Consider the following 25,238-nt stretch of genomic DNA (forward strand, 5'->3'; position numbering starts at 1 on the left):
GTCTCTTTTCTCTTCCCAGTCTGTTCTGGAGCTTGCAGAACATCTGGAACATGAACCTGGAGAAGGCTCCAGGGAGAGCTCAGAGGCCCTGCCAGAGCCTAAAGGGGCTCCAGGAGAGCTGGAGAGGGACTGGGGACAAGGGATGGAGGGACAGGAGCCAGGGAATGGCTGCCAGTGGCAGAGGGCAGGGCTGGATGGGATATTGGGCAGGAATTGTTCCCTGGCAGGGTGGGCAGGCCCTGGCACAGGGTGCCCAGAGCAGCTGGGGCTGCCCCTGGATCCCTGGCAGTGCCCAAGGCCAGGCTGGACATTGGGGCTGGAGCAGCCTGGGACAGTGGGAGGTGTCCCTGCCATGGCAGGGGTGGGAATGGGTGGGATTTAAGGTCCATTCCAAACCAAAACATCCTGGGATTCCCTAATTCTGTCTCTGTCACTATTTTACCTCTGTCCCCTGTTCCCACTGTGGATCAAATAAAACCCCAGCCCAAGATCCTGTCACAGTCTGGCACAAACATTCCCTGTCTTCCCATTTCCCCTGAGGCTCTCAGCAGAATGGCCCCTGGGCTTTCTCTCCCAGCCAGTTCCAAGGCCTGGCAGGGTAGGAGCTGCTCACAGCAGGGCACAAGCTCCCAGAGGAGGGGGGAACACCCGGCTGTGGCACCTCTCGCATCTCCATGCCAAGAAAACTCATAGTGTTCAACAGCCTTGTTCTTCCTGTCAGTTCTGCTCTCTCCCTCATCACTCCTGGACCACAGAGAGGCCAAAATATTAATGAGGACATTGATGAATCTAAGGCTGAATTCCTTTAATTTGTTCCTGGCTGAGTTCCCACTTGCATCCACAACTCCACTCCAGTTAATTCAGAGAATTGATGGCTTCAGCCGTGTCAGGTGCTTTGTAAAATCTCAATTGGTGGCTCATTAATGGGAGATTTTCCCTCTTTGGAATTCTATCATCTAAGGAGGGTTTTTTTTAAATAGGAAAATATAAATATCTATGAGTAGATGAAAGAATAGGAGCCCTCAGTGCCTCCCTCTGGCCTCTGTCAGAGGTGGCCCAGCACAGAAACTTCCTGCAAAGCCAAGGGGACTGAGGCAGTGTGACAGTGTCCTGCCAGCACTGTGTCACTCAGGGCAAGCAGGGCACATTTTTAGAGTCACCTCCACTCCTTCAGAGAGCTTGATCTGAACAAGCCTTGTTCCTTTAATCTCCCCTTCCTCCTGTGCTCAGGGATCAGGTTGGATATTGGGAGAATCCTTCCTGGAAAGGGCTGTCAGGGTCTGGCACAGCTGCCCAGGAAGCGCTCAAAAACAGGCAGAGGTGGCACTTGGTGCTGTTGTTTATTGGGAATGGGGGAACTCAGTGAAAAGTTGGATTTGATGATCCTGGAGGTCTTTTTCAACCTTAAGGATGCTGTGACTCCCCAGGCTGGGTCTGTGGTGTCTCTGGTGTCCCACTCCAGGGAGGACTGGCTGTGACCAGGCAGGGCTGGATGGCTCTGCTCAAACAGCTCCAGCTCCTTTCACACCAGGAGCTCTTTTCCAAAGCAAACCTCAAAGGAGAAGGAGCTGGGCCTTAGGCCAGCACTGCTGGGATGAGAAACTCCAAGGGGGAAGGTGGAGAGACAGGAGAAAGGACTCCAGGTCCTGTAGCTCAGGATAATTGACCAGAGTCCTCAGCCAGGGGGAAAAAAGAGAATCTCACAATCTCACATCCAAGGTCCTTCCTTGTGGCACCACCTTGCCTTGTCATTGGAAACGTTCCATTCTACTTTTTTTTTTAAAATATGAGACATGTCTGTGCTGAGGATTGGGGGTTTGAAAGCAAAGGAGAGGAGAAAGAAAACTGAAAAATATGTGGGAAGCAGACTGTGTTTGTTAAGATTTTCTTTAAACACTTCCAAACAAATATTTCCAGGCACACTGAAAAAGAAGTTGGGAAAAAATAGAACTGCTTTGAGAAACAAAAGAGAGAATTTCCTGCATCATTTGAATCTGAAGCAATAGGGAATCTCTGCTCCCACTGAACAGCTCTGGGGAGTCTCATTTTCAGGTCCCCCAAACTCTGTATTGGTGTTTTCCAGCCTCCTCCATGGAAAATCAAGGATTTGATCCCCCCAATCCAGGCTCTGCTGAGACACCTCAGTCCTGGGGTCAGTCCAGGGGTGTCGGGCTCTGCACCCAGGGAACAGGGACAGGAGGAGAGGGAACGGCCTCAGGCTGGGCCAGGAGAGGCTCAGGGTGGATATTTCTTCATTGGCCCAGGCTGCCCAGGGCAGAGGTGGAGTCCCCATCCCTGGAAGTGCTCACAAAATGTAAAATGTGTGGATGTGGCACTTGGGGATGTGGGTTAATGATGAACAGTTCTCATGGTTCTGGTTCATGGTTGGAGTCAATGACCTTAAAGGTCTTTTCCAACCTGAACAATTCCATGGTTCTGTGATTATTAGTCCAAAACCCTCCCCCCCCCCTGCCCCCAAAATTCTGTGTCTGTATTTTCCAACCTCCTCCATGGTAAGGTCTCACTTCTCCAAAGGGACCATGTCCTGTCATCCCCAGCTCCTGCCTGAAGCAGAGAGCTCTGGCTGCTGTCACCCACCAGTGACCAGAGACTTGTCCTTACTGGGCTGGCACAGCCTGAACCCAGCCAGGAATGGGCTCTGGCCTGTCCTGGATATTGCATTTCTCAGAGGGAATCTGCAGCAATCCCTGCATCATTCCAGGAGCCTGGAGCTGCAGGAGTGGATCAGCTCAGGGAAATCTGATGGAGACAAAGCAATCAACAGCAAGGAGAGGAAGACAAACCTAAACTGGCTCATCCCAGCCTCCCTTCCCTCCTGGGAATGGGCCTTCTCCAGGAGCAGTGGGAAGGGAGCTGAGCAAGGCCTGGATCTCAGCAGAAGTGTCTTTAGAGAGATTTTTCTTGCTCCTGGTGACTGGCTGGATCACTAAAATGAGAAGTTCTGGTTTGATGCCTGTCAAAACAAAAAGTTCCTCCTTGATTTGGCTTTACTTATTTATGCCCCTCCTTTCCTGCTCTTTAGAAATTCAGTGGATCACACAGGTATGGGGAGTTTAATGGATGAACAAGGGACCAATTACTTCATTAAGAAGATTGAAATTGAAATCCCTGTGACTGGGAGGGAAAGGGAGGCAAAACTTCACTTCCTTCAAAATGCTGTGTGAGAAAAAAATCTGGCTTTTCCTCCCAGCTGATTCTGACTCTGGAAATTGATGGGGAAAACCACTTTGGGCTCTAATTGGGGTTTTTGTCAGGGCAGAAATCCCACAGAGTTGAGGCTGTCCCCAAACCTGCTCAGCCCCAGCAGCCCCTGGCTCTTGGGTCACATGCTGGGACCTGCAAGGAGAGCTTTGATTTCCTTTTATTTAAGCACTTTCAGCTATACACAAATTCTGTAATTTCCCCTCCCAATTCCTTTAGAGGCCTCCTGAATTCCATGCTGGAAAACTCCAAGGGCGGTAGCAGCTCTGGACCATGATACTACCAGTTTAATGTTCATTAAACAGTGGGAGTTCCTATTTGAAATCCATATCCTCACAGCCAGGCCCTGCTGCTCCACCCTGGCTGAAATCCACCCTGAGGAGAACAAGGCCAAAGCATCATTTCAGCTCCACTAAACCTTGGGAAAAACAACTCCCCCAGTTGTGAGCACATCAATTTTATTTCCATGGAAGATAAAAGCCTAACAAATGGGAACAGGGCTCCCATCAGCATCAATCCCCTCCCATATTAAAGGCTGTTTTGTGCAGCTCTGCTGACAGCCAGCCTGGAAATGGATTGTAAACGAGACAGAAATAGGGAAGTAAATGCTGAAGGATTAACATAAAGAGAGTATGACATCTTGAGTTCATGGAATCACAGAGTTGTGTGGATTTGGAGACATCTTAAAGTCCATCCAAATCCACCCTCTGCCTTAGGCAGGGACACCTTCAGTAGTCCCAGGGTGCTCAGAGGTGACAGACGCTGGTTTGTAAGTGACAGCAACTCTGCGTTTGTGGGTGACAGGAGCTCTGAGAGGAGATCAGTGACATTGTCCCTGTTTTATTGTAGAGACAGGAAACAGGAAAGCACTGTGACTTCCCCAGAGTCACATGGGAATGCAGTGACTTGGAGCCACATCACCATTCCAGTCCCTGGAGGGCCAGGAGCCAGGGAATGGCTCCCAGTGCCAGAGGGCAGGGCTGGATGGGATATTGGGCAGGAATTGTTCCCTGGCAGGGTGGGCAGGCCCTGGCACAGGGTGCCCAGAGCAGCTGGGGCTGCCCCTGGATCCCTGGCAGTGCCCAAGGCCAGGCTGGACATTGGGGCTGGAGCAGCCTGGGACAGTGGGAGCTGTCCCTGCCATGGGGTGGCACTGGGTGGCTTTAAGGTCCCTTCCCACCCATCCCTCCTGGGACTCTGATTCCAGGATGTCTCCACTGTCTCTGCTGCCATGAAGCTCCGGGATTCAGAAGAGCACTCAATCCACTGCTCCCTCTTGTTAGAAAAGGGAAGCAGAACCAGTGCTGTGAATGCACCCATCTGAATTCACCAGAGTAAGCTGGGGCTGCAGGACACCACAGAGCCAGAGCCATGGAAATCCCTGCACACCTTGTGACAGACACAGAGCCCAGCTCAGGGGTTTGACAGCTCAGATTTTGTAGCTGAAGCCTTGCTGGTGCTGAGGCTGTGTGGGAGCTGTCACTGCTTTCCCAGCTGAATTCCTTGCCCCTGTCCCTGGCCACTGGAAAAAGAAGCCTCCTGGATTCAGGAGCTGGGAATGTTCATCCAGGGGGGTCAGGCTCTCATTACTGACAGGAGGATTCAGGGAAATGACCCCTGGCCTGACAGTGGAGGGTGGGCTGAGCCCTGCCATGGCTCCAGGGAGGAGCAGCAGAAGCAGCAGGAACAGGAACAGGAGCAGGAACAGGAACAGGAACAGGAGCAGGAACAGGAGCAGGAACAGGAACAGGAACAGGAGCAGGAACAGGAACAGGAGCAGGAACAGGAACAGGAACAGGAGCAGGAACAGGAGCAGGAGAAGGAACAGGAGAAGGAACAGGAACAGGAACAGGAACAGGAACAGGAACAGGAACAGGAACAGGAGAAGGAACAGGAGAAGGAACAGGAGAAGGAACAGGAGCAGGAATAGGGACAGGAACAGGAACAGGAGAAGGAACAGGAACAGGAGCAGGAACAGGAACAGGAACAGGAGAAGGAACAGGAGAAGGAGCAGGAGCAGGAACAGGAACAGGAGCAGGAACAGGAGCAGGAACAGGAGAAGGAACAGGAGCAGGAATAGGGACAGGAACAGGAACAGGAGAAGGAACAGGAACAGGAGCAGGAACAGGAACAGGAACAGGAGAAGGAACAGGAGCAGGAACAGGAACAGAAACAGGAACAGGAGCAGGAGAAGGAACAGGAACAGGAACAGAAACAGGAACAGGAGAAGGAACAGGAACAGGAGAAGGGACAGGAACAGGAATAGGAGCAGGGATAGGAACAGGAACAGGAGCAGGAACAGGAACAGGAGAAGGGACAGGAACAGGAATAGGAGCAGGGACAGGAACAGGAATAGGAGCAGGGATAGGAACAGGAACAGGAGCAGGAACAGGAACAGGAGAAGGAGCAGGGACAGGAGCAGGAACAGGAACAGGAGCAGGAACAGGAACAGGAGAAGGAACAGGAACAGGAAAAGGAACAGGAACAGGAGAAGGAACAGGAGCAGGAACAGGAGAAGGAACAGGAACAGGAACAGGAACAGAAACAGAAACAGGAACAGGAGCAGGAACAGGAACAGGAGCAGGAACAGGAGCAGGGACAGGAACAGGAAAAGGAACAGGAACAGGAGAAGGAACAGGAACAGGAACAGGAACAGGAGAAGCAGCAGCAACTCTCCTGAACCAAGGGATTGTTTTCCAAAGGGCTTTGTGCCGTCCAGGCTTCCCAGACCGACACACCTGGATTTGCCCCACACTGCAATTGTCTCTGCCTGTGAGCAGAACGAGGAACTGAGGGGTCACAGAGCAGCACCTTTCACCCCTTCACTCCTTCCTTGTCAGATCATACTCTGATATTTCTATCAGTAGCAGAAATGCACCCTGAGGTAAGAAAGACCAATCTTTAGTCATAAGTTTGAATTAGTCCCTTTCTCAGGCTAATTTTGGAATCCTATTATGATCAAGAGAAGATCACGAAAGAAAAGTAACAAGAAAAATTCACTCCAGATCTCTCACTGTGATAGAGCCTGAGCAGCCTGCACTAGCCTTGGCTTAATTGGTAAAAAACCCTGAGTTTATCTTGATTTGTTTTACGTGAGGACTGGGGGATGAGGATGAAGAAACTTCAGGTCTTGTTCAAGATCTAACGACTCTGACAAGAACATGGAAAACAGATCAGAGGGAAGATCTTACTGTGCCCAGATGGAACAGGAGGGGAATTAGCAAATGGCACATTACCATATTTCTGATGGCATTCTACTCTTCCTGAGAAAGGAAAGGTTTGGAGAGATTCATTAATTAATTTATGGAGTTTACAAGACACCTCCTTCTTGATTGGAGCTGGAGACAATGAAGTGCTGCTGCCTCTGAACCAGGATCCTGCCAAAAAAAGGATGGAGCTGTTATAAATGCAACGGCAAATTAAAGATTAACAAAGATTAATTTATTATAAATTAATAAAGCAACAAACAGTGAGGAAAAAAAACCACAATAAATGGACAGCGCAGCGCTGGGTGGACAGGGTCTATACGCAAGGTATAGGTGTTCCCAAATCCACGTCTGAGGGTCCTCTGGCCTGGGTTTTTATAGGGATTTTATGTCCCCAGGCTAGAATTCCAACCAGTTTCCATTCACCAAATGTCCCTGATTGTCGGGTGAATGGATTTCCTGGCCTAGAACATTGAGTCAGTAAGTATCCGGGCAGAGTCTCCTCAAATGTAAAGTGAGTCTGTATGTATTTTAACATATTTCATCACAGCGGGATTGAGAGATCCGGGCTGGTGCCGATGGATATCTCAGAGGAGTAGTCTCTTCTTTGTCTTTCTTGATTGAGTTTCTGTAGTATGGGTTTGGCAGGTGTGGTGTTCGATTCTGGCAACGACCATCTTCCTGGGGTTCGTCCCTTTTGTCTTGCTTGATGGTCTCCGGCCGAAATCGGCCGGGCGTTGCCTTTCTCTGGAGGTAGACTTTTAGGCTGGTTCTTTTGTTCCTGTGATGGCCTGTGTCCTGTCTTTTCCTCCGAGTTGATGAGTCTGTTGAAACCTGTTATCTGGGGGGGTTCTTTTGCAATTCGTGGTTTTTGGAAAAGGAATTCTATCTCGACCGGGAGGAGAATTCCTTATTCCATGCTTACATTTAGTTATAATTATACATACTTTATTTAAACTTCTTATTCCGAATTTTTATTTACCCAATTCTTTATTACAGTCCCCCACCTAATAATTTGAACACATTAAAAATTCGTGTTTTCATACTTTTTCAGAGGAATATCAGGTTAAATAATGTCGTTTTCCTCTTGGTCTAATTCTTCTATATTTTCTGTGGACAACATATGTTTATTTTCAAATTCCCTCAATGCCTTAACCGCATTTCTATTCTCTTTTTCTTCCTCTAACTTCATGATTTTTGAAAGAAGGGTAGTGTTTCCCTGAGCCTTTTCTGGGTCTATTGGGAGAGAGGCAATCTGCATTCCTTGAACGACAGAATGTATCAGTCTGATCAGACAAGGAATCAGGCAGGGTAGGAAGATGACTCCGGCAATAGAACATCCTATAAAGAATACTAGCTTTTTCCACCATGCCCCTTGCCCAAAAATTTGATCCCACCAAGAGGCTTGGAGAATCGAATTCCACTTCTGGACGGGTACATGGGCTACTTTCTTTATTTCAGCGGCTAGACCCTTTATAGTTTCTCCGAAGTCATCTATCTCTATGCAACACTCTGACTCGTTATATCTGCCACACACTCCTCCCTCCTCAGCTAGCAAATAGTCGAGAGCGAGTCTGTTTTGGTAGACAAAAGCTCTCATCTGAGAATGTTGTTTTGCTAGGAGTTCCAGGGCTTCTGAAGTGTGGTTTGAAACAACTTCTACCACAGCCTGTAACCGAATGAGCCGATTAAGGAGGTAGATTGGGGTCTTGTATCCCCAGCTGCCATCATTTGCCCATGTTGCCGGTCCATAATATTGTATGATTCTTTCGGCGGGCCATTCCTCCCCCTTCCACTGGTGGTTACCTCCGGCTATTGGTAGTTCTCGTTTCAATTCCCTCTTTTGTCGGGCTAGGGTTTCAAAGAGGGGAGCACCTAAAGACCTGCTTTCATCTTTAGGTAGTGTAAAGAAGAAAGGCCGAATTATTCCGAGTGTGCATGATCCTTTCCAATTTCTGGGCAATTCACTGTATGCTTTTTTCCCGCATATCTAGTAAATCCCATCCGGTGCCTTCCAATCTCTGTTAAGTTTTGCCGGGTCCTCCCAATATTCCCTCAGGCCAAGAAAGGCATGGAAGGGATTTGCCCCGTCCTGTTTGTTCCAACATAGACCAATTAGATCTATCCATTCGCAATTATTTTCCCGAGATTGACTCCAATAGCCCTCGGGTGATTCCGGCTGCCAAATTTTTGTTTTTCTATCTGAATTTACCGAGAGAGTTTTTACACACGGGGTGTAACCAACTAGCTCGGTGAACTCCCTTCTTTCCCGACTGACACAAAAAGTTCCAATGATCCTCTTGTCAATTACCCACCCCTCTGGTCGCCGGGTTGTTTTGGATAATTTTAATCCTGTCTACTTAAGTAATTGTTCTGGGGTTAATCCTTCTCCCTTCCATGGCTATCTTTCGGCTGATTTCAGGCCACCACATATCCAACAGTTAGTCAATCCTAATTCGGTAGCTATTTCCTGCATCAGATCTATGAATAGATTCTGATTAGGGCTAGGTAGCTTCCAATTATCGTATTGTTTTTCTAGTTGTTCGTATTGTTCACTGAGAGAGTTTAACCTCTCCTGTTCGAGTCTTTTTTTCTTATTTTCTATTTCCTGCCTTTTTAGTTCAAGAGTTAATTGTTTTATTTTATTTTCGGGGTCTGAACTATCCTCGTCTTTTGCAAAACAGATCACCTGATCAAACTGCAGACACACTCTATCATCGTCATTTTTCAGTAAATCTAAAACTATCGGTTCATTACTGAATGACACTTTTGTTTCATGTTTCAGGTTCTTCCCTTCCCAGTACAATTTCCCCCCCATGGCACAATATTTTAAGTTTGCTTTATTGTAACACAAGGGGTTGACTCTGTGGTACGCAATGAACGTTGACTGTTTCTTTCCTCCAATCCAGACAGTTTTATTACACTGCCCGCAGACCGAGATTGGGGAAACCCCTCCTATATCTCTCTTATTTCGTAGGTGGGTCGCTTGGACCTCTTTTTCCCCTGTGTTATGGGGTTGCCTTTTTCCAGTACCTATCCCCGGGGTGGAGCACCAAATTTTTCCTTCCCGCTTACACAGGTCCATTTGGGTACCGTTTGCCCAACATTCTCCTGCGTGCAACTCCGGAGGGCAGGCAATCCATGGCTCGGTTCGCGAGACAGTTGGGCACTGCTCACACTTCCCCAGGGAGGTCGTCCCCGGAGACGCCTCGGGGCCCGTTCTCTCGGTCCAGCACATGGCTAGGTTCAGGATCGTCAGGATTCCCCACAATCGCATCCCTCTGCCATTCCCTCCGCCCGTATAGGAACATACGGCGGGGATAACCATCTTCTCGGCAGCAAGGACTGTCTTCAGGGGCCCTTGACGTTCTGATGGCAAACCTCCTTTTAAAGGTTGCCCACCGAGATGCCTTGATCGTGCCGCTCCTGCACGGTACCTTTACGTTCCGGCGGCACTCTATTATTAGAGGTTCCGCCTTACAGTCCAAATGGCCTCGTAATCCTTTTTGAAAAAATCGGAACCACTCAGGAGAGTCGAGTTCCAAGATACCCACCCGGGTAGCAAGTGCTAGAAAAAGGTTGGTCTGTTCTAATTCCTCTTTGTAACACGCGGCACACAACCCTTTCGGTTTTTGCCCTCCCAAACAATGAGTCACCCACGTTTGTTTACAATATGCACACTTAAAATGTACAAAAGGAAAGCAATAACATTCAAAATTGGTGCAACTTATCCTGTCTTCGTTGCTCATTGGTTGTTCCGCTGAAGCCTGATTTTCAAATCTCCCGGAGGGGTTACAATTTTCCACTCGGGGGAGTCGCGAACCGAAACTTTCTTCACTCGGGAAGAGTGTGTCCAGCCCTTTTCAGCTGTGCGAACCGCGGTGTCTGTAGTCAGGAGGACGAGGAATGGTCCTTCCCAGTGGGGACTGAGGGGTTGCTCTTTCCACACTTTGATCAGTACCTTGTCCCCTGGTTGAATTTGGTGGATCGGAAATCCCAACGTGCTGCTTTGAGGAATCAATCCTCTTCTCCTTAACTCCTGTAAGTTTTTATTTATAGAAATGAGATAAGGTTGGAGTTGAACATCCTCTGTTTGAGGATGTTCAACCGGCATACCATGCTTGTACGGCATTCCATACAACATTTCAAAGGGGGATAGTCCTGTTTCTGAGTTCGGCATGGTTCTTATATTCAACAATGCCAAGGGGAGACATTTGACCCAGGACATTTTTGTTTCAATTGTCAATTTGGATATTTGTGACTTCAATGTCTGATTCATTCTTTCCACTTGCCCCGAGCTCTGAGGGTGCCAAGGAGTATGATATTGCCATCTGATCCCTAACGCATCGGACAACTGTTTGATAATTTTCGAGGTGAAATGTGTACCCTGATCCGAATCAATATGGTCTACAATACCATACCTAGGAATTATTTCCTCCAGTAGAATTTTAGACACTGTTTGAGCCGTGGCCTTAGCTCTGGGAAAGGCCTCTACCCAATGTGTCAATTTATCTACTATAACCAATAAATATTTATTTCTGCCAATTTTCGGTAATTCCGTGAAATCCACTTGGATTCTTTCGAATGGTCGATATGAGATTGGCCGACCTCCCCAATTGGTTTGCCGAAAATTTGCTCTGTTTACCTTTTGGCATATCACACATCCCTGTACCTCTTGTTTTGCAAGCTCGAAGATTCCCTTACACCCGAAGAATTTTAAAAATTGTTCAGCCAATGCCCTGGTTCCCCAATGGGTTTGTGCATGTAGTCTTTTGAGTATCCCTTTTGCTATTCCTTTCGGGACCAACTCCCTCCCGTCAGGTAACCACCATTTACCCTCTTTGAAATGTCCCCCTACCTTTTTGAAGTCTTCCTGCTCCTTTTCTGAAGGAAGCACTGAAACCTCTGGGGGTTCCCTTGGGACTAGCTCAGAAATACTTACGGTTAACAATGCCGCTCTTTTCGCCTCTTTATCCGCTAAATTGTTTCCCCTTGTATGGAATTGTCGTCCGGTCTGGTGTCCTTTTACATGAACCACAGATATCTCCAGTGGCTCCCTGACTGCTTCTAAAATTTGTCTAATTATTTCCTCATGTACCAATCCTTTTCCTTTAGTGTTGATCAGACCCCTTTCTTCCCAAATTTTCCCGAAGGTATGTACTATCCCAAATGCATATCTTGAATCGGTATAGATGGTTCCCCTTTTTCCCTTCAAGCCTTTGAGGGCTTTTAGGAGAGCAAAAAGTTCACAAGCCTGTGCTGACCAATTTGCTTTTAGGGGACCCGATTCTACAGTCTGTCCTGTTATACCATTTATGATGGCATAACCCGATTTACGTTTTCCCTCCATCATTCTCGAGGAACCATCGATAAACCATTTTTCTCCTCCTTCCAATTCCTGATCCTCCAGATCGGGTCTTACTTTAGTTTGTAATTCCACTGCTTCAATACAATTATGTAGTAGCTTTCCCGTTGGTTCCCCGTACAAAAATTGCGCAGGGTTTTGTGCAGAGGTTGTCCTTAATTCTAATCCTGGCGAACTGATTAACATGGCTTCATATTTCAGAAGCCTTGAATCGGTCAACCATTTCTCCGCTTTTTGTTGTAAGATATTTCTTACATCATGTGGAGTATAAACTATCAGGGGAGCTCCAAACGTTACCTTTTTGGCTTCCCCAACCAACAGTGCTACTGCCACAATTGCTTGCAGACACGTGGGCCAGCCCCGACTGACTGGATCTAGGATTTTGGACAAAAACCCTATAGGTTTCTTCTTTTCTGCCCATTCCTGGGTTAAAACTCCTTGTGCTGTTTGTCCACTTATGTCGACAAACAGTTGAAACTCTTTTCTGATGTCTGGTAATGTTAAAACTGGAGCAGTGACAAGGGCATTCTTTAGTTCTTGAAATTTAATTTCGTCTTGCCCTGTCCATTTTAATCGATCTGTATTTAGCCTTTCATACAGAAATTTCACCTTTTCACTGTATCCCTCAATCCACTGTCTGCAATATCCCATGAGCCCTAAAACTTGCCTAATTTGTCTCTTGGTTTGTGGGGCAGGAAGTTCAAGGATTCCCATCACCCTTTCGGGATCTAATTTCTTTTTCCCTTGTGATATCCAATGTCCAAGATATTTTACTTCGGGCTCAGTGAATTGCAGCTTGGATTTAGACACTTTCAACCCCTTTTGTCCCAAAAAATTCAGCAGGGAAATGGTACATTTCTTCACCTGCTCTTCCGTGATCCCGGCGATTAGCAAATCGTCTACATATTGTAACAGTTTTGTCCCTTCCTCTGGAGTGAATTGGGTGAGTAGCTGCTCTAAGGCTTGTCCGAACAAGTTCGGAGATTCAACGAATCCTTGTGGAAGGACCGTCCACCGCAATTGCTGATTTCGATTGGTATCTGGGTCCTCCCACTGGAAAGCGAAAAAATCCCTACTCCCTTCATCTAGAGGACATGTCCAGAAAGCATCTTTTAAATCAATTACACTATACCATACATCCTCTGGTGAGAGTCTGTTTAGTAAAGTGTAAGGATTTGCTACTACCGGAAACCTGGTTCGGGTTCTAGCATTTACAGCTCTCAAGTCCTGAACCAATCGGAAGTTCCCATCGGCTTTCTTTACTGCCAGGATGGGGGTGTTATGTGGGGACATGCAGGGCTCGAGCGTGCCTCCTTTAAGCAGCTCGTCAATTATTAATTTCAAACCCTTCCTCCCTTCGGCGGGGAGGGGGTATTGTCGGATCCTTATCGGATTCTCTGGATTCTCAATTTCAATTTTGATGGGAGCAATATCTAATTTTCCCACTTCCCCCTTTGAGTGCCATACTCGGGGGTCAATTTCCTTTTCATCTTTTGAAGTTAAATGCAACACCTTCACTACTAATTCTGAATTTTTCACAATGATATTTATTCCTAAAGCTATAATCATATCTCTTCCCAATAGGTTGTAGTCGGCTTCTTCTACAAGCAACAAATTTCCTAAACATATCTTATTTTCTGACTCGATTTCCACCTCCTTGATTACCGAGACTTTGAATGGATCTCCTTTTGCGCCAATTACAATTACTTTTTCTTTACTCGTTTCACACCCTATAGGCAATTTCTGCAGGGTGCTTCTCTCAGCCCCGGTATCAACCAGGAAACTCATTTCCTGGCGGTGGGGACCTACCTTCAATTTTATCAAGGGCTCCTTTGCTGTTACTGTCCCCATTTGGAAGAGCCCAAGACCCCCCTAATCTTCTTTAAATATTTGTTCATCTTTTATTCGTTTCCTGCAATCCTTTTTTATGTGTCCTACTTTCTTACAGTAGAAGCACTCAGGAGGATCCTTTCGAGGAGGAGTTTCCTCCTTTTGGGATCCTTTTTGTTTTTTAGGTATCGGCTTTCCCTGTTTCTGTTCGTGTTTTTGAACTTCTTTTACTGCAGCCACTAATATTTTGGCTTGAAGTTTCTGTTTTTCGTCTTCTCTCCTCATATAAACCTTCTGAGCTTCCCTTAGAAGCTCTTGGAGACTCTTCTCCTGCCATCCATCAATTTTCTCCAATTTCTTCCTAATGTCCTCCCATGATTTAGCCACAAACTGCGTTTTCAGCAGGACCTCCCCCACCGGAGAACTGGGATCAGTCCCGGAATAAATTTGCAGACTTCTCCGCAGCCTTTCTACCCATTCGGTAGGGGATTCCTCTTTTCCCTGACATTCCCCAAATACTTTGCTAATGTTCTGTCCTCTGGGGACCGCCTCTCTTATTCCTTGCACGATGATATTCCTCAAATCCATCATGCTTCTTCTCCCTTCTTCGGTCTGGGCGCTCCAACTCGGGCTTACGCTCGGCCACTTTTGGTCACCGGGTGTTCCCTGCGGGTGCCGCCTTTCCCAATCCCTGATGCCCGCCTGTTTAATCATCTCTCTCTCTTCCTGGCTAAACAGGGATCTCAGGATGGCCATGAGATCTTCGTAGGTGTAAATACTACTCCCTAGAAAATCGTCTAATCTTTCGGCCACTCCAAATGGGTCATCTAGCAGTCGCCCCATTTCTTTTTTGAATGCTCGTACATCCCCTGAGTTAAGGGGCACGTTTACAAATCCAATTACTCCGGGGGCGGTTGGCACTTCCCTGAGAGGGAACATTCGGTGCCCACTTTCTGTCTCTCCCCATTCTCCATTCCCTATTTTTGATTTCCACCGAGTCCTGCTTGCAGGAGGGGAACTGGAGTTTGCGGGAGGGTTTCCCCTCATTGCTGGCGGGATGTCTGCCGCAGCTAAGTGACTCAGAGGGTTCCCTTCGGATACTTTCGGTGGTCCCAGCTGTGGTGGCCGGACCGGGATTTGTGGAGGGGGTAAGCCCCATCCTTGCGTCAACACCGACTCCAAAGAGGGTGCGGTGGCTGGGTTTTCTGCAGGTGGGGGGGTAGTGAGGGTTTCTGGCACTACTCCCGGTGGTTGAGGGGAGCGTGCCTCTGCTAGTTGCCCCATGGAACCCTCGGGTGCTGATGGTACTACTTGGTCCATCACCGGCGGCTCTACTGGCCCGCGGTACGGAGGGGGTAAGTGATCCAGGGGTTCCCAGGTCTCTGTCTTATGTTCGTTTTTCTGTTTCACTGGAAACAGCCGCACTCTGGTATTTAACCAGAGTTTGGCATACTCTTTCTCCTCGCCGTCTGGCGAGACCTTTTTCTCTACGTGTGCGAGTAATTCCCTGCACGTCCATTTATCAAATGTTCCCAATACTGGCCAAGTGAGACATTTTCTCAATTCTTGTCCTCCCCAGATCTCGGCACAGTAGTAAATCATTTTTGCCTTTGATTTTTCTCGTCTCTCGGGACAAATTTCCCAATTTCTCAACATCCACCCTAAAGGACTCTCTGGTGGGATGTCTAGCATTTGCTTTGATTCTTCTGATGGACTTTTCTCGTTATCTAGTTTCTGCGTTTTACTTTTTCTCTGTCCCATTTTCTTACGATTCTTACCTGCTCTGCGTTGTGTTCGTCTTTTTCTTCGTCTGAAAGTCCTAGATCGCACCAATACTTACCTCTCGGTTAGCTGTACCGGGGTTTTCTCGATGTTCCGACTTTCTAAATCTTTTGGCTGAGAGAGTTTACCAGTTCCAGAGCTCGACTGGACGTCCCTTCCTCTCTCAGCCCCCTTTGATCGGTCCCCTGAGACTCCCTTTAGCCTCAGGCTTTACGAGTAAGGAAAGAGAGACACTTTCACACAGAATCGCTTCCTTCGCGGCCGGCCAATTCCCTCGCGGGAGGATGGAAACGCGGCCTTGAAGTCCACACTCGCTTCGTGACCAGGTCACGTCTCTCACAAACTCGCCCGATCACCCGCTCAACCTCACAGTACTTACAGCAATTTTCCTGCGAGGGCGTCTTCGTGCACGTATGACTTTTTATGAGCTACCAAGCCGCGGCTTTCCCGAAGGCTCCTGCCTTCCCGAGCTCTCTGGATCCGTTCCTCTTTATTATGGTTTTTCCTCAGCCTAAATTTGGTTCGGCAATTGGAGCGAACTGCGGAGGGTCTCTGCTCCCCAGGCCGCTGAACTCAGCGGGGGTACCCCCCTGGACAGCGAGATTCTCCCACAGTTTCTTCCGATCCGAGTCACGGCACCAATCTGTTATAAATGCAACGGCAAATTAAAGATTAACAAAGATTAATTTATTATAAATTAATAAAGCAACAAACAGTGAGGAAAAAAAACCACAATAAATGGACAGCGCAGCGCTGGGTGGACAGGGTCTATACGCAAGGTATAGGTGTTCCCAAATCCACGTCTGAGGGTCCTCTGGCCTGGGTTTTTATAGGGATTTTATGTCCCCAGGCTAGAATTCCAACCAGTTTCCATTCACCAAATGTCCCTGATTGTCGGGTGAATGGATTTCCTGGCCTAGAACATTGAGTCAGTAAGTATCCGGGCAGAGTCTCCTCAAATGTAAAGTGAGTCTGTATGTATTTTAACATATTTCATCACAGCGGGATTGAGAGATCCGGGCTGGTGCCGATGGATATCTCAGAGGAGTAGTCTCTTCTTTGTCTTTCTTGATTGAGTTTCTGTAGTATGGGTTTGGCAGGTGTGGTGTTCGATTCTGGCAACGACCATCTTCCTGGGGTTCGTCCCTTTTGTCTTGCTTGATGGTCTCCGGCCGAAATCGGCCGGGCGTTGCCTTTCTCTGGAGGTAGACTTTTAGGCTGGTTCTTTTGTTCCTGTGATGGCCTGTGTCCTGTCTTTTCCTCCGAGTTGATGAGTCTGTTGAAACCTGTTATCTGGGGGGGTTCTTTTGCAATTCGTGGTTTTTGGAAAAGGAATTCTATCTCGACCGGGAGGAGAATTCCTTATTCCATGCTTACATTTAGTTATAATTATACATACTTTATTTAAACTTCTTATTCCGAATTTTTATTTACCCAATTCTTTATTACAGAGCCCTTCCCCTTTCAGGGGAATCAGAGCCTGAATTTCAGGCTGGTGTGTGCTGTGTTTTGAGTCCTGCCTGTGGCCTCTGGAGAATACACTCCAGGAATTGGGTGGGGGGTGATGTTCACAATGTAAGCAAATCCCACATTTCCCCCATGGAACACTTCATGCCCTGTGCAAAGTGCACAAAGAGGCTCCTGCTTGGCTGATCTGGGGCTCTCAGGGAAGAGGGCAGAGACACCTTGAACCTGCAGCTCTAAATCCTGGGCTGGGGAACAGCTGGAGCCCAGGAGGTTCCAGTTCCAAGAGGCTTTTAGTCAAAGAGCTCCCAGGAGTTGAGGGAGACTGGAGGGTCGTGCCTGCATGCAGAATTAATTGGCCTCACCCCATCTTGGAGTGCTGTTCCCACCCCTCTCTATAAACCCCAAAAGATCAGGAGAATTTTAAGATCAGACAAACACACCCCAAACAGGGCCAGTCTGGTGAGAATGAACCGTACATTTTTATTGCCTGCTCAAGTCTCTGCCTATTTGGAATTTTAACCAATTAATCCACTGAGTGCTTAGAAAACATTCTCCTACAAAACTGAGTCTGTGGAAAGCTCAGTTGTTCCATGATGGCTTCTCTAAAAAAACCCTGTTTTTAAAGTGTATCAGAAATATTTAAAGAATTCTGAGAGAGAAGGTCCCCTGTCACTAGAGGACACACAGTATGAAGTGAGGGTTCTTATCACAAGCAGACAAGGTTTATTTCAGTAGGCAAAAGCCTTTATTTTGGGGTTTTCAACCCTTTTTATAAGGTGTTCTGATACAGGTTAACCTGATTGGTACAAGGAACATCACCTCTCTCATCCCATTGGTGGGACAAGAGAAAAACACTCTCAGATCATCTGTGTTGTTATTTCAAGAACCAAAACCTTATTTACACAACAGTCCCTGAGAGAGAAAAGTTTCCCAAAAGACTTTCCCTTGGAAAACAGATCAGCCCCTGAGAGCCTGAAACTCTCTCAAATTCAGAAAATCATGTCCACAGTCTCCCCTGAACCTCCTTTTCTGCAGCTGAGCCCCCCAGCTCCCTCAGCTGCATCTCATCTCATTTGTGCTCCAAAATAATCCATACTTGCTTCCAGAGTCTTCAATTCCATAAATATTTATGAGCTTATATTAAAGTTCAAAAAATATACCCACAAATATATTATGGCTTGGGGCAGTAGAAAGAGATGGACTTGAAGTGCAATTGTTGAAATTGAGGTCAGTTTTCCAAACTATTTCAGGGATCTATAGTCCTTAATAACCAAAGGAATACAAGCAACATCCTCGTGGAGCAGCATGGACAGAACCTCCCAGCACAGGGAATTCAACTGGGAGTTTGCTCCAAAGGAGATGGAACTGTTCTGAATTAAAGGTTCACATTTCCTCCTCTTGGATTACAGGTGGAGTTTGTCTCTGGGGGATAAACCAAATGGAAACCCAAAAAATGTGCTGCTTTCCAGAAATCCAGGCTGCTGGGAAATGGAGGACGACCCTGGACATGAGAGAGCTCAGATGTGGCTTTTGAAGCCACCCCAGGGCACAGAAGATGCCAATTGCTAAAATCATCTTGTATTCCACCCAGTTCTGCCCAGACCTGGGTTTGCCCAGTTCCTGCTCCTGCCTGTGCCCAATATTTTTATTTTTGCAGTGATGAACTTTCATGTGAGTGGAAGAGAAAGGAGTTGTTCCCTGTTCTGGGTTTGATGTGTCACAGGATGAACCTTGCCCTGCTCAGCTCAGGGTGTGAAGTTCTCATTAACCCTTAATGGGAGCAAAGTCCTGACACAATTCAATCCCACAGCCCCAAATCTGGGGCTGATCCACCTCCCCAGAGCAACCAAGGGAGAGGCACCTGGGCTGCCCTGGAGCCTCTCGGTGAGAACTGAAAATAAAAGTGCATCACAATTAGTGCCTTTCACAGGAAAAGGTCATTTGTCTCTTTGGTGAGAAAGGAAAGGAAAAAAGTATTAAAAAATCGACAGATTCTTCTTCAAACAAAGGGCAGCTTCTCCATTCCAAAAGGTTTTTTGCTCACCTGGATGTTACATGAACAGATAAAACTTTTCAGAATATTAACAGGGAAATGAAGCTCTTCAAAATCATTGGTATTAAATATTTCATTTATGCCTGGGTAATTTTTGGATATTTGGGAGAGACACTTCAGTTTCCCCAATTAATCTGTGAATTCTTCACTTTTCCTTTCTGTTTTGAAGAAGGATTTGTATTTTCCTTTTAATCTTGGCACTTTTTTCCATGAAATTAAAAAACTCCAAACTTAATTTTGAGTGGTATCTTCCTCATCTTTTATATGAGTGAGGATTGGAAGAAATGTTTTAATCTCTGGTTTCATGGCACCAGACTCAGTGCTGGGGTAAGTGGGTGCTCCTAGAACCTGAGTCCAGCACAAGCTCCTGCCAGGACCTTAAAATTCTATAAATGCATTAAAAATCCAGCAGTTGGAGCTGGAATGGGGGATCTGGCAGGAGTGAACTGGTGATGCTGATTTTATATCTTCATTTTACAATTCATTTCTCAATTTCTTTGTGCATTCACTGAATCACTCTAATCACTCCTTGATGGCTGTGATGCACTGAGGCACTAATGTCCCTGTGTCACCAGGGGCTTGCAGGTGGTGACAGTGCCCAGCTGTAGGGGACAGGCTCCTCCTTGTGCCCATCCCTGACTGCCCTGTCAGGAACACCTTCAGTCATTCCCTCCAGGAATTTGGCAGCAGCTCCCAACAAAATTCCTGTTGGTATTTCCCTCCCTCCTTAGTGAGGTTTCCCTGTGTTCAGGGCCCATTCAATGCTGACCACCTTGGATAATCCTGCTTTGTGCAAAGCCTCGCTTTGTTAATTCCATGTTTGACTCAAACTTCAGGACTAAACTCCCTCAACACCCCACTCTGACCATGGCATGGAGGGGCTGGAGGGGTGGAAACCCCAGTGGGGAGAGGCCCTGGCACAGGTGCCCAGGCAGGCTGTGGGATCCCAATCCCTGGCAGTGCCCAAGGCCAGGCTGGACAGGGCTTGGAGCCACCTGGGACAATGGAAGGTGTCCCTGCCATGGCAGGGGTGGCACTGGGTGCTTTGAGGGCCCTTTGAACCCAAACTAATTTCTTTTTCTTTTAATGGTGACAAGAACTCACTGAGCCCAAAGCAGGAAATTTCTCTGAGATATGAAAAATAAAAACACCCAGAAATGCAGGGTTTGAACAGCACCTGGTCCCTGCAGGGGCAGGTTTTAGTCAGTGGTGCCTTTTCTGTCCGAGGCAGAGTCCAGCCCATCCTAAACCTGTTTGGGTGATGGAGGGGAGAGACACAAAAAGTCACAAAGGCAGAAGGGCTGAGCCAGCATCGCTCCAGCAGAGCCAAACATCTGATCAAGGCATTCCCTCAGGAGACCAAACTTCCACCCCTAAAGCTGCCTTAAACCTGACTTGACATCCTGATAACAGTTTCTCCACAGCTGTGACAAGTTCTGGAATGTTCCTGGATAGCTGCTCTTAATCCTCTTCCATGCAGATGAAGTGGAGCTTCAGGTTTAAACTGTTTGACTTGAGGAGCTGATGTTTAACAAGCTCTTTAATTCTATTGAATTCCGTCTGTGCAATCAAACATTGCTTTGAGGCACTGCAACATGAAGGATTTCATTATCCTTGTAGGATATGGAGGCATCATCCAAATTATTTCCAACTACAGAGCTGAAATATTTATTAACTTCTGCTTGTTCTGTGTTGCTGGGCTGTTTTTCTGGCTGGTTCTGGAGTCACTGGAACTGATTCAGCCTGAATTTTCTAGGATAAAGTTAATGTGCTATCAGCAGCAAAACAAATTATTTTGATCTATGTGCTTTCTTCCTGAGGAAGAAAATCAGGCTGGGAAAACCCCAGGATTCCCCCATGAATATTTTTTATAATTTTACTGAACATCCTGAGCTCTAAATTAATTTGTTTTCCCAGAGGGGGTCTGGAGGGAGACATTTGAGGAGTTTTTATTGCCAAAAGAAGTGAATTTAACAAAAATCCTCTTAAGAGTGCTTGGAGGGAAGCGTGAAGGTCTTGGGGAAGGAAGGAAGGATAGAAGGACGGAAGGACAGCCTTTGGTTTTTCACCTAAAAGGAATTTTCTGCTGGAGGGAAGATGTTTATAGGTAAATATTTAACCCAGCCTTAACAAAAAGTTCCCTCTCCTAAGCAGACATGGAGGATCCCCTTTGAACAGAGCACTCCTGTAATTTCCTTCTGAAGCTGTTCTGCAGCTGCAAAGATGTCATTCCCATCAGAATGATGGGAGGAGAGGAGAGTCATTCCAGCCTTTGGCTGTTGATATGAGAGGGTTTTAGGGGAAATGTGAGGCCCTCAGCTCCTCCAGTGGGACTCACCCTGTGTGATCCTGCTGTTCCCTGAGGGCTTTGGCTCCCATTTGCCTGAAAAACAGGAACAATTCCCGCATTTCACTCTGAAAATCATCAACTGCTTTGGGACGGCTTTGCCTCCTCCTTTAGCAGTTGATTTTCATACTCACTGCTTCAGCCTGGCCCCTCTCCCCCTCTCCAGAATGGGAAGAGAAGAAGAAACAGGTGTGTTTGGTGCCTGGCTGACACACATTTCATGGGGCCCAGGAGCTGTCAGAGCCACAGCAGTAAATGAGCAGCGAGTTTCCCTGGGATGGTAATTACAGCCTTCGTGCCCTGCTGAGCCCGGGGTTTGAAGGGCCAATGTGCAGTTAAATCAAAGTTGCATTTCTGAGGCAGCAGTACAGGGACAGGTGTCCAAATGCTCAGTGGGGACAGTTCTGCAGTCTTGGTGGGCGACGAGCTGGACATGGACCAGCACAGGATCATGCAATGGTTTGGGTTGGGAGGGATCTCAAATCCCACCCAGTGCCACCCCTGCCATGGCAGGGACAGCTCCCACTGTCCCAGGCTGCTCCAGCCCCAATGTCCAGCCTGGCCTTGGGCACTGCCAGGGATCCAGGGGCAGCCCCAGCTGCTCTGGGCACCTGTGCCAGGGCCTGCCCACCCTGCCAGGGAACAATTCCTGCCCAAGATCCCATCCAGCCCTGCCCTCTGGCACTGGCAGCCATTCCCTGCCTCCTGTCCCTCCATCCCTTGTCCCCAGTCCCTCTCCAGCTCTCCTGGAGCCCCTTTAGGCTCTGCAAGGGGCTCTGAGCTCTCCCTGGAGCTTCTCCTCTCCAGGTAAGCATTCCCAGCTCTGCCAGCCCGGCTCCAAGGGAAGGTTTGGATGGGACCCTGAAGCTTCATGCTTTTCTCCCAGAATACAGAAATTCCTGGTTTGCCTTCCGAAGCTGCCATTTTCCCAAGGCCTGGGATGAAATCCATGTCACCAGGGTAACAGCACAGAAGGTGAATGTTCAAACAGTCCCATGTTCCTCTGGATCTGCCCACAAACATCCCCCCCACATCCTCCCCCGTGAGGGGCTCAGGCAGCCCTGGTGGGGTTATCCAGTACTGAGGGAATGCTGTGGCTGGAGTTTAAAGAGAGGGACAAGGTGGTGAGGAAATGCAGGTGTTTGGCTGAAAGGAGATTTATTTCCTCATTCTGGAACTGAATTTGTTTCTCTGCTGGACAAGGTCTTGCTCCTGGCAGGAATCTGCACCTGCAGCTGGCTCCTGGCCTGGGGGACACTGAACATCAAACCCTCTTCTCTAAATGCTGCTCCATTATTTAAAAGCCTTTTGCTTCAGGTAATTGTTTCAGTCAGATGCTTTTTAAAGGCTTTTTCTAAGAGGAACAAGTCCTGAATTAGAAGAAAGCCCCAGTTAATAACAGTGATTGCTGCAAGGGCTGCAGTGAAGGAGCTGCTGAGGAGTTCATGGCTCCTGCCCCGTTCCAGGTCAGCCCATTCCTCTGGGCACTTCCCCTGCTGCCATCCCGACTGATCCCACCCACAGCTCCATCCACTCAGCCTTCCTGCTGCCAGCCTGGGGACACGGGGCCCTGTCCCTGCTGTCACCCTCTCCCTGGGCCCCGACTCCTCTCACGGCCACATTCTTTTAATTAGTAGTCAGTATAATTAATATTCCGAGGAACCACCGGGCAAGGAATGATGCTTGTGAGGGGCGCTCAAACACTGCAGGGATGCTCAGTGAGGAACTGGGAGTTATCCCACTGCCACTGTGGGCTGGTGCAGCTCCAGTGACACCAGGAACTGCGCTGGGGTTAAACCGGGAGAGCTCCCGCACGACCTCAGCGCATTTGGCCTGGGCAGACTTTGGGAGGCTGGCTTAGAACTGAGCCTAGGGTGATTTGGGCATGGATTATCCCTGTCCTGAGCTCACCTAGATCTCAGTGCTGGGTCCACCTCGGGGTTGGGACAGCAGAGCTTGACCACCTTGAGCACAAACCCTGTCCCCAGCGAGGTCGGGTTGGAGCTGTGGGGGTTTGCAGTCAAACACAGCAACTTTGTCCTTTCAAGAACGGCCCAAACTGTCTCTGATCAACTGCAGGTGTGGCTTTGGCCAAGGGGGAGAGTTTAGAAATTAAACATTTAATGCAGGGTTCAGTAAAAACAAAATGACAAAGTGTCATCAGGGACGGGGAGTGCATGTGGGGCTGTGAGTGCTTTCCTTCACCCTCTCTTGTTAACTGCTGAGGCTGGAAATCCATCACCCATCCCAGGAGCAGCTGTAGGAGACACCTGATAAGGTAGAACAGCAAAGCCATTAACCTGAAGTCCCAGATTGCTGTTCTCCTGCTGCAGCTGCTCAGAGCAGGTGACAGGAGGCACAGACAGCTCCCGGCTGCAGCCTCTGATCCCACAGAAGGGAAATGTCACTGCACAGCTCCAGGAGGCTGTTTCAGGAGCACCAGGTGGAGAGAACGTCTCTGGCACCCTGCAATCCGTGTGAGGCTCCTCAGGGTGATCCCTTTGCTGCTCCCAGCCCTGTGGGACTAAGCCAGGCTGGCAGTGCCACACCAGGACAGGGACTGGGGAGCCTGAACCCAAACAAACTCTTTTTGGCCCCTGTGCCGAATGTGCAGATTCCCGGTCTGGCAGCTACTACAGGCACAGAGCTGGACTGGGAGAGCTGGGAAGTGTCACCCTGATGTGTCACCCCCCTGAGGGAAGCTTTGAGGGATGAGGATGGACGTTCCACCCTGGATGGAGGGGCAGTTCTGTCCCTGTGTCCCCGGTGCTGCCTGCCCAGTGCAGGATGTGCCCTGCAGGGACAGCACATTCCATGGGTCCTCCAGGGCTCCCTCCTGTCCCATTCCTCTGGCAGCCCAGTGAGCCTCACCTCCTGCTGGAAAAAACATTTTAGAAAACTGAGCAGCTAAGGAGGAAGTGCTCCTTGCCATCCCTCAGGAGCACAAAGCCCTCTGTCCCCAAAGAAACTGTGCATGTTTTTCCTCTCCCTTCTCCTTTTCATCTGGCATTTCCAAACCAAGGGCATGAGCCACCCTCCCCTGGCCCTGCAAGGGCAGATGATCACCTGGCTCCTCGGGAGCTGTCTCCTTGCATCAGCTGAGACTCTGCCCCATGGGCAGCACCTGTGTCTGCACCGAGAATAACAAACATTCCTCTCCCATCAGTGTCAGTGTGACTGCACGGGGTATGCAGGAACCTCACTGCCACTTTAAAGCCCCTCACAGGATTTCTGAGCACTGGATTTTACCCCTGTAGGATATTGCCATAGCTACTAATTATTAATAACAGCCTGTAGTGAAGGCTGACAGTTGTCTCTGGAGGGAGGGAATGTTCTGTAGCTTTGGGATCCATCCATGCTCTTATTTAGTAACACAACTGAGGTCTCTTGATCAGCCCCTTTCAGCCTGGAGTAGAGCAGGGATATCAAAGAATCCCAGGATGGTTTAGGGTAGAAAGGAACTTAAACCCACACGGTGCCCCCCCCAGCCATGGCAGGGACAGCTCCCACTGTCCCAGGCTGCTCCAGCCCCAATGTCCAGCCTGGCCTTGGGCACTGCCAGGGATCCAGGGGCAGCCCCAGCTGCTCTGGGCACCCTGTGCCAGGTTCTCCTCACCCTCACAGAGAAGGATTTTTTTTCCCCCCAATATCCTACCTAAACCTAGTCCCCTTCAGGAGGGTTCAGGAGTTTTACCACTTCTTTGTTTCTCTTCCCCAGTGGCTTTCCATGGCAGGGGTTGAGGCAGTGCCCTAAAATGCTTTCAGTGTCAGAGACCTTTTCCTGTGACACTGTGACATGTCCAGTTTGCTCGGTCACTCACCTGGGCACAAAGAATCCTTAAATCCATCCATGAAGTGCCTGGTGATGCATGATTGTGAAGGGCTGAGAGGGATCCTGTTCCCAGTGTCCCAGTCCCCATCTGCTCCTTGGACTCCTGATGATCAGGGCGAGAGCGGGAGATGCTT

General features: G+C 48.3%; 2 protein-coding genes across 3 annotated transcripts in view; both read left to right on the plus strand.

Annotated features, from left to right (window-relative positions):
• LOC147649114 (uncharacterized) overlaps positions 1-19,155 on the plus strand; it is a 28,359-nt gene extending 9,204 nt beyond the window's left edge. Inside the window, exons 3-4 of the mRNA XM_086864459.1 lie at positions 5,105-6,106; positions 18,282-19,155. Of these exons, the coding sequence (XP_086720585.1) occupies positions 5,105-6,074 (970 nt within the window). The 3' untranslated portion in view covers positions 6,075-6,106; positions 18,282-19,155. The remainder of the gene's footprint in view (positions 1-5,104; positions 6,107-18,281) is intronic.
• Positions 1-25,238, plus strand: part of ASIC2 (acid sensing ion channel subunit 2) — a 370,847-nt gene that overhangs the window by 157,754 nt on the left and 187,855 nt on the right. The gene's annotated exons all lie outside the window — the stretch shown is intronic.

Source organism: Cyanistes caeruleus, chromosome 27 (genome assembly GCF_971803275.1).
Source record: "Cyanistes caeruleus chromosome 27, bCyaCae1.hap1.1, whole genome shotgun sequence".
Lineage (NCBI taxonomy): Eukaryota > Metazoa > Chordata > Aves > Passeriformes > Paridae > Cyanistes > Cyanistes caeruleus.